Here is a 21166-nt window from a genome sequence, read left to right on the forward strand (position 1 = left end):
ATTTGATTTTTTTTTGCATTTGTTTGTTTTGCGTCAAACTTTTGTAACATATTGATTTGTCTCGACCAAAGGAATCGGAAAAGTAAAATTTTTTGATCAAATCTCATAATTTTTTGAATAGAGACAAAAATAAGTCAATAAGACAACTTTTTTTTACTTATTCTTTTTTTTTTTTTAAATTATGAGTTTCGATCAAATTTTTTTACTTTTCTGATTCTTCTTGCTGAGACAAATTAATAAGTCACAAAAATTTGACGTAAAACTAACAAATGCGAAAAAAATTTGAATAAAGTCGAAAGAAAAATTACTATTTGACTTTTGAAGCGAAATGAGCATATATGGTCATCATCCTCACTGATCTGAACCTTCCGATAGACCATTGATTTTTTTCCACTTCTCGCTACGTGATTGGCTGGTAGTATTTTTGCATTATAGGTGGGAGAGCGTTGAATTAATAAATCATTTACAGGTGTCGTAGAGTGGCCAAACTGGTTTCTTATTGGTCATCTAAAAGGCCAAAGGTCAGGAATGTTTATAACTAAACAAGTCCATAAACAAAAATTTGAAAATACAATTCAGAATACATCTATATCTTGAACCGTTCAATACTTGTGGATCATTTACAATGCGGATAGAAGTTACCGAACCATCATTAACAGAGTTGTGTCTGAAGTGATATTTTAAAATTGTGTGCATAGTATAACCATTTTCGTGCAATAAGTAGAAGAGAAGAATAATAAACGCAGATTATTGAGTTGAGTATCCAAGAAATTTCCAAGGTCAGGAGGAGACTCATTAAATCATAAAAATCAATAGAAAATTAGAGACCGGTCCTCTTTTTTAGGTTCGTTTTGATTCCAAGCCTAAATATTATTTCCCAAGCTGCGTAGGCTCGGATATGTCATGTCATGACTTTCTTGCCCTTTTTACTTTGTCTCGTTGATTCAATCTCACCATCATCAACAAATCATCTCTTTCTCCCTCTTCCTCTCCAACAACCACCTCCTCTCTCTACCTCTACACCTGGCATGTTTTCGTCCATGAAGAAGTAAATTCCAAGGCGTCCCCTTCATCTCTGACAACGGCGGCAGCTCCGGTGGACCGGTGTCGTGTTCTGTCGCCGATGCAGATCTCTCTCTTTGTTAACCACGTCATCGCTGTCCTCGTCTTCTTCGTCAATGGCGATGCTCTTCATCCTCCGGTTCATCGCAAGCTCCGGCGTCGTCGACTACGCTAGAGCGGCGGCGTGATCAGAGAACGAATCCGCAATCTACAATCAGTGGCTGCGAGGAAACAATCTCGAGTCGGCAATTACTATAACATTATCTTAGTCGCACCTCTGAAGCTATTAATGATACAAAACCTGTGATTCTTTGTTTCGGTACTTCAGTCCACAAGATTTTTTTTTTGTTTTTTTGAAGCTTATCAAATGGTATTTCGGTACTTCAGTCTACTATGTGTCAAATAATATTGTAGTATATACTAATAAAAAACTAGATAAAGCTTATCAACTGGTATATTGAAGCTTTGCTCTAGATTCTTCGTGCTCATTTAGAAAATTATTCTGTAGTTGAATTTTTGTATTTATTATCTATGTCAATTAGGTGAGTTGTCTATGTGAACTATGTATTTTTCTATGAGAATTATGTATTTTTTATGAGAACTGTATACTTTTCTATGAGAACTGTATATTGTCCCTGAGAAGTGTCTATGAGAATTGTGTATTTTTTATGAGAACTGTGTATTTTTAATGACAACTGTGTATTTTTCTATGAGAACTATGTATTGTCCATGAGAAGTGTCTATAAGAGTTGTGTATTTTCTATGAGAACTGTGTATTTTAGTGTGTGGTGAAACTATGTGAACTGTGTATTTTCTATAAGAATTGTGCCCAGTTCTCATAGAGAGAGTTCTAATAGACATAGTTCTCATAACTAGTCTCATAAAGACAATTCTCATAGACACTTCTCATGAAAACAGTTCTCATAAAGACAGTTCTCATAAAAACAATTTCCATAAAGACAGCTCTCATAGAAAAAATTCTCATAGGAATAGTTCTCATAGAGTCAATTCTCATATAAATAGTTCTCATAGAGAATTCTTATAGCAAAACGATACCGTCAATTCTTAAACCAAGCACGAATGAGGTTATTAACTTACTATGCATGGTTCATGTTAGCCTCACCTTCGTATTGTGCCTACTGCCTAGCCTGTTTAATTTACTTTGTCTTGCTCTTTATCGACTTCATTTTGCTTATGCCTAGCGAGGTTAAGAATCCTTTCCTTCGTTTCTTTCTTTCTTTGTCATCCTTCTAATAAAGAGCTAGCCTTAGTTACTGTCCCTTGGTACTATTCACCCCTTAAGAAAAGACCATATCCTAGCTTCCAAGCCCACTGTTTTCAAGCCTAGTTTAAGGTAAAATTTTGCAATCGGCAATCCTGTTTCGACCTGTGGTTGGTTAGTCCAACAATGAAGCCATTAGCAGCTGCCGCCTAATTTCCACGGACTACTCTCATAATCGATAAACTTGCTTTAGAAATCAAGCCGAATCTATTTCCCCCCTCCCCCTTTCAATCTGCTTATTCCAGTTTGGTTCTTCTACCCTTGAAAACCCTATTTATGAACTGTATATTTTCAGTTCTCATAGCCATTTTCACATAGTTCTCATAAAACTAACTATGAGAATTGACAGTTCTCATAACCAATTCACATAACTAAGGGTAAGAATTGTTTATGAGAACTGTGTATTTTATATGAGATTATTATATTTTTTTATGAGAACTGTGTATTATACATGAGAATTGTGTATTTTCTATGGAAACATTGTATTTTTCTATGAGAACTATGTATTTTTCTATAAGAACTGTTTATTTTTCTAAGAAAATTGTATATTTTTTATGAGAACTGTATATTGTTCATGACAACTATCTATGAGAACTGTGTATTTTCTATGAGAATTGAGTATTATACATGAAAACTGTGTATTTTCTATAACAATTGTGTATTTTCTATGAGAACTGTTTATTTAAGTGTGTGGTAAGACTATTTGAACTGTGTATTTTTCAGTTCACATAGTTATTTCATATAATTCTCATAGAACTGACTATGAGAATTGCCAGTTCTCATAACCAGTTCACATAGTCAAGGATATTTTTGTCCGAAACAGTTTTCATAAAGACAGTTTTCATAGGAACGGTTCTCGTAGAAATAATTCTCATAGACAGTTCTCATGGAGACAATTATTATAGAAACAGTTCTCATAGAGAGTTCTAATAAAAAATTATATTTTTTTTAATCTTACATAATTTCATATTCAATATGGATCTTGTTTGGTAGATACCGTTGAATAGGTTCCAAAAATATAATTTTTAAAAAAAATGAATAACTACAACAAAAGATATTACTTTTTGAAATTTAAACAATGTTTTAATGGTGCACCAATACTCATGGAGCATTGGATAATTTTTCTATATTAAATGTTCTCTAGTTCAGTGGGCTGCTGCACGTGAAGGAGCAAGGTTGGAATAAAAAATATAAATAATTGTGCAGGACTAAATGAAGTCCGAACCTAATTTTTAGGACCGGCCTAAAAATTCCCCAAAAATCAACTGATAGATTTTAATAATTCAAACCAGCTTTAACGCTTGACCTTGGAGAAGAATCCGCTGCGCCACCAATGAATTTTGGGCCCCAATAATTTCCAATTGTTCATTCATAGTTAGGGCTCACTCGTCATCAAAATGGAACTGCGTCCCTTGTACTTAAATAATAAATTCCTTTTCTATATGATGAGATTCATATCACTCCACTTATACTTAAATACTAGTATTTTTGGTACTTAGTATGTAGTGTGTATAATTTTTTTAAGTGTTCCCGAAACCGCTCGAATATATATATATATATATATATATATATATATATATATATATATATAGTCTGGGAAGGGCTTCATCCGAACAGTTTTTTATTGAACGGTTCAATAAAAAATTGCTCAAATCAAGCAATTTCCGGTCATTTTTTTTGCCGATTTCTCGTGGGTACCCTTAAAATCATGTTCTAAATATATTGAGCGGCTCGGATTGTCAAAATTTGATCGGGAAAGAAGAGTCCGCATTTTAAGACACTACAAGAAAATCGGGATCTAAGAGCATCCACAATGTAATAATCAAAACTAAAAATTTGCTAAAATTAGCAATATTTGCTCAAAAAAATGCTCACATTATAATAACCAAACTTAGCAATCTCTTAGCAACTCATCAAATTTTGACCTTTGAATAACCAAACTTAACAACTTTTACCAATAACTAAAACTCAATAACCAAATTCAAAACTAAAAAATTAAAAAACACCTCACATTAGAATCGTCTCATCGAGACAAATAATTTGGTGTGGTCGGATGCGTGATTGGAACTCGTTTGCAATTGGACATAGATGCATTGCGTATTGTGGTTGGGGGGGGGGGGGGGGGGTTTATAGGGATACAAAAATAACCAATGTAGAGATCAAATTTGTTAGGTTTGATTATAAACTAAATGGATAATCAAATGCTGACGTGACACATTTTGGTTATCGATTTTGATTATTCCCATTGCGGATGCTCTAGCAACTGTCAAAAGCGTTACTAAAAAACACAAAAAGCGTTGCTAAAAGCAATACCAACGGTTCACCAAACCGTTGTGAGATATCCGTTGGTGTAGAGCAACGGTTTTGACGAGCGTTGGCATAGATTTTTTTTTAGTAACAGTTTCTTTGGCAACGGTTACAACCGTTGCTAAAGGCAAGTTTTTTTTTATAAAAAATTTGGGGTAAAATATGACATGGCAACCATGTGGCGCTGACATGGCCTTCCCCTGTCGCCCACGTAGCCCCCACTTGTCACCCACGTGGCGTTGACGTGGCCCCAACTTGGCGCCTGCATGGCAGCAGACGTGGAGCATGGAGGGCAACACAACAATTTTTGCTCCTCCTAGGAATCGAACCCAGGACCTCGTGTATGCGCGCGCGAGTGCAAACCTAGCCCAGCACTTGTGTAATATAAAGGGCCTTCTAATATTTATACTATGCAAACTAGTTGGGCTAACTTATGTCATTAGAGTTTTATCGATTTATTCTTAATCCAAATTTTTAAATTTGGTTTATACTATACAAACACCTATTTTTTTTTTTCGATTGGAACCGTCTATTTTTTAAATAAGTCAAAGTGGCTTATTTTTTGTCCTTATTCAATTTTTTTTGCATTTGTTAGTTTCTCATAAATTTTTTTGGGATTATTGCTTCGTCATGACGAGAGGAATCTAAAAAGTAAAAAATTTCGATCAAAACGTAATTTTTTTGAATAAAGACAAAAAAAATAAGCCAATAAGCCAATTTTTTCGTCTTTATTCAAAAAAAATTAGATTTCGAGCGAATTTTTTTACTTTTTAGATTCCGCTTGTCATGACGAAGCAATAATCCCCAAATAATTGACGAGAAACTAACAAATACGAAAAAAATTTGAATAAAGACAAAAAATAAGCCACTTTGGCGTATTTGTCCAAACACCCTACGAAAAATGAAATTAATCGGGTATCGTTACATACTTGATTGAGTAGAAAGATACAACACAAGTATATATTTTAAATATAATTACAAATCCGATTGAGTCAAATTTTTACGAGAATGATTTAATCAACATGAAAAAAAAATCAACCGTCTCGATCGTTAGTTCGAATTTGGAAAACCGATCACATGAAAGAAAATTGGTTTTGGCGGTGTAAAAATCTACTAACGGTTAATGAAAACCGTTGCTATAGTCCGGTTTATAGTAACGGTTATTGGAAACCATCGCTATAGTCTGGTTTTTAGTAACGGTTATGGAAAACCGTTGCTATAGTCTTATAATCTAGTAACGGTTGCATGAAAACCGTTGCTATAGTTTTGTTTCTAATAACGTTTTGCAAACCGTTGCTAAATACCATCTATATCGACGGTTTTTTCACTCGTTACTAAAAAAACCGTTGGGAGATCTCAAATTTCTTGTAGTGAGAGATCCTCATTTGAAACTTTCTATACATATATATAGACACACACATCTCGGGGGATAGAGAGATAGACACACGAACTCATGCATTTGATTGTTGAAAGTATTGCATTCTCAATTCCAAGTTCCAACTATGTGTTAATCCTTAAACATGTATCTCCATGCACTCCTCTTGTTTCTTTCCTACCTCCTATTAGCACAACCCACACTAGGAACGGAAACAAATGGTCCGAATTGATCCGAAGCAAATGGACGGGATTTGCCCCAAAACTTTTTTAGGATTTCTTGAACCAGTGATCATAGTCTGATCTTTTTAGCATGGTTTTTTAAATTTCTTTCTTTTAGTTTTCACAAGATTTGGGTCAAATTCTTACACTAAATGGAAAAAGTATAAATATGTAGATTAAAGTTGAAAAAAATTCATAAATGATGAAAAAGACGAAAACAAATTGGAAAATTTGAATTTTTGGGATAAAGTTGGACCTTTTTTTACCTATAAGACCAAAAGATTTTGTTAACAACAAAAGTACTATTTTCATCAACCAAAATACAAATAGAAGTTGTGTAATACTGTAATTCACCCTTTGGCCCCGTTTGTTAACCCCTTTAGTATTGGGGATTGGACTAATAATTCAAATGGCTTCCTAATCCCTTGTTTAGTAACCCAAAACTACTCCGGACTATGAATCCCTTGAGATTAGCATGACCCCAAAATTGAAAGTATTAGCAATACCTCTTGAGACTTGGTATTCATAGTCCAATCCCAACCTCTTCTCATTACTAATCCATTCTCATTACCAATTTCTTCTGTCAATCCAATCTCATCATCTAATCTCATCCTAAACAAACATACCCATTACTAATCCTTACTCATTATCAATCCCTTCTCATTACCAATCTCAATTCTAATATCATTTCCTTACGAATCTCATTTATCCATCACTGTTATCAAACGGGGCCTTTATGAATTGTGAATTAGCATGTTTAGGTCTTGTTTCAAGATATGTGCACAAAGTACCCGAAACACTAACGAAATATTTTCACAATTGAACTGAGACAACTGAATAGTGGGTTACCTCTCGTCACTATTTGAACCCTTTAAACCTTCCGAACCTAGATTATTTTGGCCCACTACAGTATGATGGCATGATGCTGGTTGGGGATGCAAAATGTACTCGGTCAAAACAATGGAACACGCGTCAAGTTTTAACTTTTTCCTAAGAAAAGAGAATTTTGCACAGTGGTTTGAGCGTTCCACTTGTGGCGGAAAAGAATTACCCATTTCCAAGGTCAAGAGAAGAGAAGAATAATAAACGTGGATTATTAATTGAGTTAAATATCCAAGAAATTTCCAAGGTCATGAGGAGACTCATGAAATCATTGCACCACCGAGGAATTTTGGGCCCCAACATTACGACAAAAATGGTCTATCACAACCAAAATTGAAGATGAAATTCTCATTTCGTCACCAAATTAGACCCATTTGGCGATGAAAATAGAATTCCGTCGCCGCCAGTAGGTACCGTTAATTTGGTGACGAAAATAAAATTTTGTCGCCAAATGCAAGACTAATTACTTTTTCAAATTTCAATAAATTTAATATATTTTCAATAAATAATACATATCGATATATATTACATCTTTTACAAATTATTAAAAAAACTAGTAATATATGCTATTAAATTTTGCAATATTATCAACAAAATGAGAAGTGGCCTAGTGTTTGGAGTGGTAGTTTAGAAACCGGAGAGAGTATGAAGTACCAGTGTATATATATAGATCTCGGGGGGATAGACACACGAGCTCATGTATTTGATTGTTGAAAGTATTTCATTCTCAATTCCAAAGTTCCAACTATATATATGTGTTCATCCTTAAACATGTATCTCCATCCACTCCTCTTGTTTCTTTCCTGCCTCCTATTAGCTCAACCCACACTAAGAATGAACACAGTACTATCAATCAGTGGCGGAGCCAAGATTTTGATTCTGGAGGAAGGTTTAATAGACGTATATTTTTTATTGGAACGTATAGTACTTATTATATCTAAGATTTTTTCTTTTCAATGCATTAATTACATTTGCACATTAAAATGATTATTTAGGATACTTCAAATGTCACGTGCTTATTTTTTATTTATGAAAGAAATTGAGAAATAAGAATGTAAAATAACCGTTTTTTATCAAATCGAACCAAAATTATTAACATTATAAGTAGTTATACACGAATAATTATTAATAATATTCAAAATCAGGTACATATAAAAAAAAAAATTTTTGAAATTCGGCCGCTCGAAGAGTTGGAGCTGGGAGGGCCACGGCCCCAACATATATAGCTCCGCCCTGCTACCAACATCACCGCCAATGTCGTCACTGTAAACAACTCCTGCGATCTTCATCCCAAAGCCTGGCTGCCAACCCACATGCAGAAACCTAACTGTTCCCTTACGGGGTCTTGTCACGATTTTAATCTTATTCTCTGCTAATGACGGTAGAATTAAATAATCAGAGATTAATTAAAATGTGCGTAACCTAGCCCAATCCTGAGTTATCAAAAGGAATACGTATAGTATCGATGTATAGTAGCATATATATGTTTACATGCAGTATGATGGCATGATGATGGTCGGGGATGCAAAATGTACGAGATCAATAAAATTCCCCAAGCCACCAATTGACCAGGGTATATGATTTTTTGGGTATCACGTAAGCAAACATGCATGTAATACGTACCATCCGCAGGTTTTGAGCTCTTTCCTAATCCGCCAAAATGTCATTTTAATTATGACCATTAATTCAACCCATTACGTGAATATGTGGTTTATAATTGGTTGGTGACAATGGACCACGCGTCAAGTTTTAACTTTTTCCTAAGATAAGAGAATTTTGCACCACTGGTTTTTTTTGACTGTTCCACCTGTAGCGGAAAAGAATTAAAACCATTTCCAAGGTCAAGAGAAGAGAAGAATAATAAACGTGGATTATTGAGTTAACTATCCAAGAAATTTCCAAGTTCAAGAGGAGACTAATGAAGTCATTGTGCCACCGAGGAATTTTGGACCCCGACATTACGACAAAAATGGTCTATCGCAACGAAATTTGAAGTTGAAATTCCCATTTCGTCGCCAAATTGGACCCATTTGGCGATGAAAATGGAATTTCGTTGCCACCAGTAGGTACCATTTGGTGACGAAAATAAAATTTTGTCGCCAAATGCAAGACTAATTACTTTTTCAAATTTCAATAAATTTAATATATTTTAAATAAATAATACATATTGATATATATATATATATATATATATATATATATATATATATATATATATATATATTACATATTTTACAAATTATTAAAAAAACTAGTAATATATACTAGTATTAAATTTTACAATATTATCAACAAAATGATAAGTGGCCTAACTAGTGTTTGGAGTGGTAGTTTAGAAACCGGAGGGAGTATGCAGTACTAGCTAGTATATATATATAGATCTCGGGGGGATAGAGAGATAGATAGACACACGAGCTCACATGCATTTGATTGTTTAAAGTATTGCATTCTCAATTCCAAAGTTCCAAACTATATATATGTGTTCATCCTTAAACATGTATCTCCATCCACTCCTCTTGTTTCTTTCCTGCCTCCTATTACCACAACCCGCACCAGGAACGGACAACAGTACCGCCAACATCACCGCAAATGTCGCCGATATAACCAACTCCAGCTTCTTCATCGCCAGGCGCGGCTGCCAACTCAAATGCGGAGACATAACCGTCCCTTACCCGTTCGGCTTTGGAAAGAAGCGCTGCTACCACCCGCAGTTGAAGCTCACGTGCGACACTTCTTCCGGCCCTCCAAAGCTTCTCCTAGGCGAACTCGAGGTCTCATCAATCTCCCAAACCCAAGTCCGGGTCGGAAACACCGTCGCTGTTCAGTGCTACAACCAGACCGGGGCCCTCACCTATGAAGACCCAACCTGGATGACGTTGGCGAAAGGCAGAACGTTTTCGGACACGGCTAACAAGTTCACGGTCGTTGGCTGCAACGTCTACGCCTGGATCTCGTGGTGGAATGAAGACCGGGATTTCAGTACTGGATGTTTGTCCGGGTGCTCGGGAAATGGCGAAGTGCTCCCTGGGAAGTGCACAGGGATTGGCTGCTGCCAAATCGATATTCCAAAGGGGCTCACAAACTACAATGCTTCCCTGGGCAGGTTTTACAGTGGAACTGAACCCGAGGTTTGGATTTTGTTTCCTTTTTTCTGAGAACCAGCACATGAAAAATAGTTGCGAAAAGCAATTTAAAAAAGAAAAATCACTTGCCACAAATTAGTAGGTACTCTGACCGCAACGTAGCACAGTTGCACTCAAATTTCATCCACAGCTACGAACCTGCGTATGATTGTGTAGAGAGTATCGTGGCAGTGCTCCAGTGCCCCAGACCCCAAGACCATATTTGTTTCGGGGTTGTGGATTTTGGACTCTCTTTTTTATGCACAGTCTTCAAAAAAATTTCTCTACTCTCATTTCTCTATCTATCTATCTCCATTCATTACCAAAAATTTCAAAATGAACATGGCCAAAGTTCACTATTTAATAATTACTCAAACCTTACCAATCATGTTAGATTTTCAATGTATTTCTTGGAGTTATTTCTCTCCTTAAATGGGGCTTGTAGATGACTTGGACTTATAGTGATTGTGATCTTTTTGATGGACTTATAGTGATTGTGATCCTTTTGATGGACTTATTTTAGTTGTTGAACTTGGTTATAGGCTTGGACATATATAATGTAATGATCTCTTCTACTGATTGGTAAAAATATCAAGAGCAGCGAATGGGAGAACTTCGCTAATATTTACTCTCCTCGTGATTATTATAAGGGCCCGTTTGGATGAAGGGAAAGACTTGGGGGTATTAGTTAATAGGGGGATAAGATAATATGGGGTATTAGTTAATAAGTGATGACCCACATTGATGTGATGTTTATGGAGAGAGGATTAAATAGTAGGTTGTTTTGATGATGTATAAGAGATGGAGGATTAAATAATATTTGTTTTGGATGGAGGATTAATAGGTGGTATAAGGAATAGTGGATGATATAAAAAACTGTCAAATGACCATTTTGCCCTTATGCAGTTCCTAAATTAATTATGTATTTCGTTTTATATATATGTAATTGCAAATTTAATTATTCTTTCACAATTTAAGCGGAAATATTTATTTCTACTAACAAATTAACAAATTTAGTATTATTATTAAATATTTTTTAATATAAAATTCGGTTTTTTTTAAAAAAAAAATAAGTGTTTCAAATTTCAATCCGTTTGAACCGGTGCAAAGATTTTAGTTTTATGATCATTTTATCCTAAATAGTCATAATTAAATTTTGACTCTCGGGCTCTCGTTGATTAGTCCTAAGAAAGTCGTAGAATCAAATATCTGTTAGGGCTAATCAACAAGAGTTATAGAATCAAAATTTAACTATGACCATTAAGGATAAAATAATCAGAAAACTAAAAACTTTCCACCGGTTCAAACGGATTGAAATTTGGAGTACTTAATTTTTCAACATCTTTAGACAGTTTATATATTAAAAAATATGGTTAAAAAATTAAGTGTTCCAAATTTTAATCCGTTTGAACCGGTGGAAAAATTTTAGTTTTTGGATCATTTTATCCTAAATAATCATAATTAAATTTTGACTTTAGGGCTCTCGTTAATTAGCCCTAAGAAAGTCGTAGAATCAAATATCTCTTAGGGCTAATCAACGAGAGCCATAGAGTCAAAATTTAATTATGACTATTTAAGATAAAATAATCAGAAAATTAAGATCTTTGCACCGGTTCAAACGGATTGAAAATTAGAACACTTATTTTTTTACACCGTTTATATATTAAAAAATATAGTTATAATTAAGTGTTTCAATTTTCAATCTGTTTGAACCGGTGCGAAGATCTTATTTTTCTGATCATTTTATCTTAGATAATCATAATGAATTTTTGACTCTAAGGTCTTTCAATGAGCACCCTAAGAGAGTCCTGAAACTAATTAAGGAGTCTTAGGATAAGTTTGAATAGAAAATATGATTTTGGATAGAATGAAGAGTAGAAGTTTGTTGAATGGTGGATGGAGAAAGGGGATAACGAGGGGTATTTTCATCCACAAAACACCCCTTCAAACCCGAATTATTTTTGGGGACCTCAAGAGAAGCCCAAAAATAAGACTTGACAATTCCTACAACCGGCGAGAATGAAGACGGGAAAAGAATGAAGAGGGGGAAATAATAGGGGAACAAATTGAGATGCCAAGAGGGAGAAAAGGGCTGAGCCCCTCCCCACATACCCCTTCTTATTCCCCCCCCCCCCCTGCTTTTTCCTTCATCGGAGCAGGGCCTTAAACAAATATTCTACCCAAGTCCTAATCCAGTCCACTTCAAGCCATTAGATATTATTACGTAATAATTTATTTACTCTTAAAAAAAACTCTTTGTTATCCCCGTCCATACGAAATTCAGCAAGATTGATGATCTCCACAAGCTGTAATAAATCAATGGCTTCGATTGTCCCCGGCCCAAAATTTGTAAAATTGGACGGTCTAGTCCCTTGGATAGAAGTTTCACCCTTTTCTCTTTTTTCCCAATTTTCTTCTTAAGATCAAAACTTCCTGAAAAGTCATTCTCTTCTATCTTGTTCTTATGCCTCTTACAGGTTTCGTCCCCCTGCTCCTATGCATTTCTGGGGGAGCAAGATCGCTATAAGTTCGAAGGTGAATCAGATTTTGGATTCCCGAAAGCAGTAGAAAGACGAATCTTGCGTAATGTACCCGTGGTAATAGATTTTGTGATTGGAAATCAGAGTTGTTCTAAAGCTCGAAACTCGGGTACATGGTTGTGCCATGGTGACGATCCTTTATGTACGGATTCGGATAGTGCCAATGGAGGATATCGATGCACCTGCAAATACGGTTACGAGGGCAATCCTTATCTCAGTCCTGGATGCAAAGGTTTGTTGTTGGCTATGCTATATTTGTTTTTCCAAGTCGTGTTGCTTTGAGGTAAACTCATAAGAGCATCTCCATTACATTCCTCAAATAGAAAATTTAAGCAATCAGGCATGAAATCTGTGCTCAAACAAATCCCTTAAGGCCCAATTCAGTTGCCAGAAAAGTACAGGAAATGATGGAAAAATCAACTTTCCCATGACTTTTGTAGTGTTCAGTTGGCAGGAAAGTAGTGTGAAATATGTTTTTAAGTTTTCCTGCAAGATTTACTTTTTTGCAAAAGTGATCCGGCCAAAACCATAGGATTTTGCGTCACGGGAAAAGTTTTCTCCGTTGTGGGGCCAAAATAATTGGCGGGTAAGAAAAAAAAATGAATGACGCAAATACCAAAAAATACGAATTAGGTTCTTAGAAAGACACTTTGAGATTTACGTGAGCAATAATAATTTTGACTACTATGGTGCTTTCTGAGATAATTGTTGTAGAAAAAGATTGGTAGTTTATTTTTTTTGAAAGTATATAGTTATCTTGTCATTAGTCTTCAATTTTGTTTTGTACTAACTAATCTTCAGTGAGTTTTTGCATCAGCAATTAATCAAGCACGATTGTTTAATATTTATTTATTTAGTTATCATCTACTTATTTTTTAAACTTCATTTGTACGGTTGATTATCAGAGAATATCAATTTAAATGGGGGATTTGCATGACCATTCAGAATATAGCAAATTGAATATGGAATTGCAAGTCGATTTTTTCATTTCATGTTAAGGCTTTGCATTAGATAAAATACATTTTCTGTATGTGTTAATTTTTAAAATATGATAGCCTATTACTTAGCTCTCAAAGTTACTTTTATTTAAAATTAGCCATGTGAATTTTAAATAAGGAAAATTCTCATAAGTGTCTTTTCCCGACAAATGAACTACTAAACTTTAGTTTTCCTGAAAAAAAAAATTGTCCAATGAACACTCACAGGAAAATAGATTTCTTTTTCCTTTATTTCACTTTACTTAACATTTCCTAAGAATAACTTTACAGTATAACATTCCTGACTACTGAATAGAGCCTAAATGCTAAATCATTTGAAGTCATCCTTTGAATTTTCTCTCTCTTCAAATTTAAGGAATGTTCCTCACCCCTTAAACATCAAAAGATTATTATTTTATTATCTTATTTTACACACTGAGCCCCACATATTATTATTATATGGGTCGGTTCCTCTCATACAAAAGTTGACACAAATTTTGTGAGGGTCCCATTCTGGAGTCACACGAAAATGATCGGAGCCGTTCAAATTGTTCAAATTTTGACACAAGACTATGCAAAAGTTGGTTTAAATAAACTGAACGGCCCCGATTATTTGTGTGATACTCTGATTAATTTTGTGATAACTTTTGTTAAGGGCTGGTTCCCCTCACACAAATTAATCAGAATTCCACACAAATAATCGGAGTCATTCAATTTGTATAAAACATGTTTTTAATAGTTCTTGTGAAAAATCAACTCATTCGTATATCGATAATGGCTTGATAAGTTTATTCAATTTTATTTGGTAAAATTTGATAAGAATCAACTGAATTAACTGATCAAGTCCTTACTGATATCAGAATGAGTTAATTTTTTGCATGGGGGTCCTACGCAAATGTTGTGTAAAATATTTTGTGAGCAAAATTGGCCCCATATATTTATAGGAGCGGGTTCGCCTCACACAAAAGTTGACACAAATTTTTTGTGGACTCATTTTGGAGTCTCACACAAATGATCGATCGGAAGCACTTAATTTGTTTAAAACGTATTTTTAAGGGTTTCCCTAAAAAATCAACTCATTTGGATACCGGTAAGTGCTAAATCAGTTCATTCTATTGGTTCCTGTCAAATTTTACGGGATAAAATTGAATGAATCGATCAACCAATTTGAACATGAATTCTCAAAATTCAGAAAGTTAAGTATTTGGCTAGATGATTCAAAAAAAAAAATATTTTTTGCATAACACACGATTTTCTAACTAGTCAATATTTTGAAAACAATTAGAATAGAAGTAATTAAGCAATACATATTATCTATTAGTGCTCTGACGGCTTGTATTTAATCTCCACCTTTAATTATTTTACATAGACAATTATGAAAGTGATCCTGTTTTAAAATCTTTCCGATAGATTACTTTGATGTAAAATCATAAGATAATTCAGCTCACCAATTCCTTAATGTTCTATTGGCAGATATCGACGAGTGCAGCAATGCCACGCTCAATAACTGTCACGAGAATGCAAAATGCAACAATACTGCAGGAAGTTTTAATTGTACATGTCTAGATCATTACTATGGCGATGGAAGAAAAGATCAGGGAAGTACTGGGTGCCTTCCGAAGGCCTCACAATCCTCAGGGATCAAGTTATCTCTAGGTACGTACGTAATTGCCCAACTAATAAAACCTGCTTCAAATTCAATTCTCTTTTTGGTAAAGTCATGCACAATATGCATGGTTGCTCGGTTGCATTAACATAGCTGTTATCATAAGTGTTTTGGATGGAGCTAGACCTATCAATGGACCGAATTTGATCAGAATCTGACAAATCCGAATCCGATCCGAGTCAAATCCAAATCTGAAAAATCTGATCCGATCCGAAAACTTTTTTACTTCATAAATTTTAGCAAGAAAAAAAATTTTCAAAAAAATACAATTTCTTTTCAAAAAAATTAAAAAAATAAAAATAAAAATACATGTTTAAAATAAAAATACAACTTGTTAAACATTTTTTTTTCAAAATAAAAAATTTACAATTTTTTTTTTAAATATAAAAATTTTAAAAAATAAAGTTCGGATCGAATTGATAACGTTTAATCCGATTCGATCCGAATTCAATCCAACATTTGGATTACCAGATTCGGATTATCGGATCAACGTTATAGAATCCGGATATAATTTTTCAGATCGGATTCGGATTGAATCCGGTCTATTGATAGGCCTAGATGGAGCTATCGCACAATCTTGATCATAACGTTACATACGAATGAGTATCGCTCTACAGTTAAGATATTACCGGCTGGTTTCGGTATATTGGTCATTGCTAGTGCTGTGTCTTAACATGCAAGTTGTTGGGATATTACCCGGTTTCGGTATATTGGTCATTGCTAGTGCTGTGTCTTAACATGCAAGTTGTTGGGATGGTTTTGTTTTCCTTTGATGAACTGGGCTTTATAAGAAAATACGCGCTATTCATATAAAAGTTTTTTTTGGGTAAATTTCACTTGATGTTTTTGGCAAATGCAAATATATACCTCGCCTAAAGTTTATGAAATATCACTTTAATTAGTTAGTATAAAGAAAAATAGAGTTGCGCCTTTACCATTAATTACCTGTGGATTTTGGTAAGATTGTAAGCGCTTGTTGCTTGATCCTAACACCTGCTACCCATCCTGACACCTAAAACTCCCATGCCTCTTGAGCCAACTTCATACAGTTTGGATTAGATAGCCAAATGTCCAAAAACCTAAAAGGTTTTGGACCCCAATCCCAGCAGTATAGTCATCTACCAACATGATGGGGATATGATCAGATGAGTACTGCTATATACACCGACCAAAACATACTGAAACCGTACCGACGGCCGCGCGCGGCCGTCTCCGGCCACCGAACGGCCGATCCGAGCCGTCCAAAAATTTTAAAAAAAAAAACCGAGGGGCCTTATGCGGGAATCAACGTCATCTGATGTGTGTAGAGTGCTCGATTTAAACACCCTATTTTTCGTGTATATATGTATGTATACACGAAAAATAGGGTGTTTAGATCAAACACCCTACACACATCGGATGACGTTGATTCCCGCGATGACGTTGATTCCCGCGAGGGGCCCCTCGGTTTTTTTTTTTTAAATTTTTGGACGGCTCGGATCGGCAGTTCGGTGGCCGGAGACGGCCGCGCGCGGCCGTCGGTACGGTTTCGGTACAAAAATGGTCGGTACACATAGGATTTTCGTGATCAGATATGGGTCTAGGAAGACCCCATTGCTAATTACAATATAAATCACACTTCAATTTATACTATTATTTAAGCAATTAAATTATAGTTTAATTGAATAAAATGTTTTCATTTTGATTTAAAAGTTTGAAATGATACCCTTTTTCTCAGATTCATCTCCGTTTACTTGTCAAGAAATTACTGCGGAAAAATTATTTTTGAGAAACTCTTGAATGTTTTCATTTTTGATTTCAAAGTTTGGAATGATACACTTTTTCTCAGATTCATCTCCGTTTACTTGTCAAGAAATTGCTGCAGAAAAATTATTTTTGAGAAACTTTTAGTGAGGTGAAGCAATGAAAAATGAACTGGGCTAAGCGGTGCTGATTTTACAAATCGGGTTGAGTCGTGTTGCATGGAATTTGAAGTTTTCTAGTACAAGTCAAAATTGTTTGTTGAGGGTGTTTGAGTCTTTTTGTCTCCAAAATTTGCACCATCAAAGCCAAAGTAACTTAGATTTTACATTAGTTTGAAATTTAAGGGAGAGAAGTGATATTTCAAAAACTTCATGGGAGGTCTATGCATTTTTTAGAAATATTGGGGAAGATTAGAGAAATCTATCCATTTTTTTTTTTTTTTTTTTTGAGCTGATCAAAAAAATTCTTTTATAGTGAGTATTGTCATACGAACTTACAAAGCTTATAAGTTGTGGTTAGTTGTATGATTGGTCCCTATCATGTCATTCTAGTTTTTTTTTTGGAGAAAAGTTTATTAATCGATCTGGTAGGCGAAAGCCTAAACAGGACACAAAAGGGAGCCCCATGGGAGCAAAATAGACGTCCACAGACCGGACAAACCATTAAAAAGGACTTTCTGAGCCCAAGTGTTTGTAGCCTGATTACAATCATGTTTAATGAAATTAAAGTCACAAGAAATAAAAGAACTCTTCAATGCACAACAATCAAGAGTAAATAGCACCGCAATATCAGAAGGTGGGCCAAGTGTAGGCATGCCAATTGGACCTGCTCCGCCCAAAACGGGGTGGGTAAATTAATCCGTTCCCCTATTGGAGCGGGAACAGGGGTACCCAAAAAATACCCGGCCGGGGTACGCCAAAACCCGCCCCACCCCGTTGCCATTCCTAGTCGTGTCAGTCCAAACAACTTCTCACAATTGCTTCCGAATCTGATTCAATAGACACCCGTGGAATTTTAAGGGCCATCTCCAGTTCCAATCCATCCCGAATTGCCAGAGCTTCTGCAAATCAGGCCAAGATAATTCTAGGATGAATATTCAGCGATATACGAACCCAAAACCTTACCATCTTCCCCGCGAGCAGGAGCTCTAGTTCCAATTATTTTTGTGTTCCTTGATACTACCGCATCCACAATATTGATCTTGACTTGATTAACTATACGGCGTTGTTGCCGGGCCAAGATCTCATTTCAAGTCAGTTTTGGTGAAGGATGTAAGACCTTGGTATTTGCTTCCAGGAACTCATAAAAATCATTGTGCCTAGCTAATAGTTAATCTCTGTAAATTTCCGTTTGACAAAAAAAAAAAAAAAAAACTGTTTAAAGTGCAAACTTTCATCCATGCCTAGCTACTGGGTACGTTAAACAAAATAACGTATTCATAATATTCTATACCAAATACTCGATCAAAATGAGGACGCAACAACATTTCAAAATAGTAGGCCAAGTTTGACGGGCTTTAGTTTAAGTGGATAAGGGAGTACGTATAAGGGAGACACTAATTGCACTCTACTCCACTTACTATTTGTTGTCTCATTATTATGGCTTATATTCAAATTCCACCATTGACATAGTACCACAAATCAAGGAAATTTTTTTAGAATTCTTCCACCTTAAATGGAAAGGAAGTTTCATCCATTTTTAAGGGGGGAAAAAGAGAGACAAGAATGGTGTGTGCTCCTACATGAGATCACATGGTCTATTTCCACAGAGGCAAACATTCCAAACCTTGAGACCATTGGAGGTACGCGTAAGCTGGCGCGGACATCGGTTATTTAGAAAAAAGATAGGAATTGTGAAAAAAATGAGAATGATATCATATATACTGCCACTAATCCATTTGAATCATAACCAATTTACTCTCATGGAACACAAAGTCTTTGGCAAAGCTCACTACATGTACAACGTACTTCAAAAATAGTTTTTATTCGTTTTAAGTAGAGATTACCTAATGACTGAATCTATACCTAAATTTTTCGCAGGATTGAGCATTGGCTTCTTGTCATTACTGATAATTGTAACTTTGCAATACTTCGGCATAAAGAAAAGGAAGCTAATCAAACAAAGGGAGGAATTCTTCGAACAAAATGGTGGGTTATTAATGAAGCAAAAAATTTCTTCAATTAATAAAACAAGTTCTGCAGAGCCGCTGAAAATCTTCACAGTTGAAGAGCTAAAGAAAGCCACTAACAACTATGCCAAGGACCGGATACTTGGCCAAGGTGGTTACGGTGTGGTTTACAAGGGAATTCTACCTGACCAACGCGTAGTTGCCATCAAGAAGTCCAAATTAATGGACGTGGACAAAGACCAAGTAGACCAGTGCGTCAATGAGTTGTTGATCCTAACACAAGTTAACCATAGGAATGTTGTGAAGGTCTTGGGGTTTTGTTTAGAATCAAAAGTTCCCGAGCTTGTTTACGAATATATTTCAAATGGCACGCTATCCCAACATATTCATAAGAAATTATCCTGGTTAACGTTGGATCATCGATTGCGAATAGCCACAGAAGCAGCCAGTGCACTTTCTTATCTTCACTCTGATGCTTCAATTCCGATAATTCACAGAGATGTCAAGTCTGCCAATATATTGCTAAATGCCGATTATGTGGCGAAAATAGCGGATTTTGGTGCTTCGAGATTAGTCCCCTTGGACCAACCTCAAGTGATCAATACAATTGTACAAGGGACTTTAGGTTATTTGGATCCTGAGTACATACGATCTGGCCAGTTAACAGAGAAAAGTGATGTTTATAGTTTCGGAGTGGTTCTAGCGGAATTAATGACCGGAAAAAAGCCTATTTGTCCTGAGAGGTCTGAAGCGGAAAGATATTTGGCGACCTACTTCATTGTGTCAATGAAGGAAAATAGGTTGTCCCAAATTTTGGAGCCTCGGGTGTTGAGGGAGGGGACGTTGGAGCAACTCCAAGCAATTGCGGAGCTTGTGAAGAGGTGTCTTTGTTTGAAAAGTGAAGAGAGGCCTGCAATGAAAGAAGTGGTTATGGAATTGGAACGTTTGAGGAGGTATAGAAATGATCCATGGGTTAATCAACAAAGTCTTGAAGAGAGTGAAAGTTTGCCAAGTGAAGAAGCACGAGTAGACTACTCTCGCACTGAGCCACCAAGTCTTTCTACCAGCACTAGTGAAATATCTCAGCAATATTATAGTTTTCAACTGCAGCATGACATTTCCGATTGATAGCTCCCGGTATTAAGAGGTGGTGCTTTGTCTCATAGCTCCTGGTATTCCAAGGTCATGTGTCGGGCTTTCTAATAAGTAGCATTCTGGGTTCCGACAGACCAAAAATGCTTTGGAAATATATATATGTACAATGGTGAATTGCAAAAGTAGATTGTTCTTCATTTGGATATGTCGGAATTTGAGTGTAATAAGGTGAAGACATTTTCTGGGTTTGTCTCATGATTTTCTTGTTTTCCAATAAATTATGGTCTTGTGGTAGTGTTCTTCAGAATGCGGTCTCTGTTTTTCAGAATGCAGTTTTTTTTGTACTCGTGCATGCAACTCTCAACATAAGTCTATGATTCGTCATTTTCCCAACAAAATTCTAAAACCACATCATAAAACACCCAAGTGCACATTCCGGATCATTCAAGAAAGGAAATTGGCCAGTAAAGGGATACCCGAACAGAAACTTCTAGTACATTTGTTTTCCCCTACGTGCCGAGTACTCGTAACTTTTTAATCTCTTCCCACTAACCTCACTCAGACCTCTCCAATGGCGGCCACAGCAATCTCTCTCCAACTCAGAACCAAACTCAGACCAATCACAAACCCCAACCTCCTCCACTTCTTCTCATCATCTTCAACCTCCTCCTCATCAGATTCCACCAATGTCGATGACCAAAACACACCCCCTCCATCCCAAATCGACAACTCCACCACCAAAACCCCACCCCCCATTCGACGACAT

At 35.8% G+C, this 21166-nt stretch overlaps 1 protein-coding gene across 1 annotated transcript; it reads left to right on the forward strand.

Moving 5' to 3' along the window:
- The first annotated feature begins 9451 nt into the window (after positions 1 to 9451).
- LOC131322054 (wall-associated receptor kinase 1-like) lies at positions 9452 to 20707 on the forward strand. Its single transcript, XM_058353153.1, has 4 exons — positions 9452 to 10257; positions 12729 to 13023; positions 15242 to 15424; positions 19217 to 20707. The coding sequence occupies exons 1-4, from the start codon at positions 9607 to 9609 to the stop codon at positions 20431 to 20433; spliced, it is 2346 nt and encodes a 781-aa protein (XP_058209136.1). The 5' UTR covers positions 9452 to 9606; the 3' UTR covers positions 20434 to 20707.
- Positions 20708 to 21166: the final 459 nt, after the last annotated feature.

Source organism: Rhododendron vialii, chromosome 4a (assembly GCF_030253575.1).
Source record: "Rhododendron vialii isolate Sample 1 chromosome 4a, ASM3025357v1".
Classification (NCBI taxonomy): Eukaryota; Viridiplantae; Streptophyta; class Magnoliopsida; order Ericales; family Ericaceae; genus Rhododendron; species Rhododendron vialii.

Excerpts from the sequence above, each read along its gene's own strand:
- LOC131322054 (XM_058353153.1), top strand. The coding sequence starts at position 9,607 with ATGTGTTCATCCTTAAACATGTATCTCCATCCACTCCTCTTGTTTCTT. Across the intron at positions 13,024-15,241 it reads TCTCAGTCCTGGATGCAAAG|ATATCGACGAGTGCAGCAAT; the intron begins GTTTGTTGTTGG and ends TTCTATTGGCAG. Across the intron at positions 15,425-19,216 it reads AGGGATCAAGTTATCTCTAG|GATTGAGCATTGGCTTCTTG; the intron begins GTACGTACGTAA and ends AATTTTTCGCAG.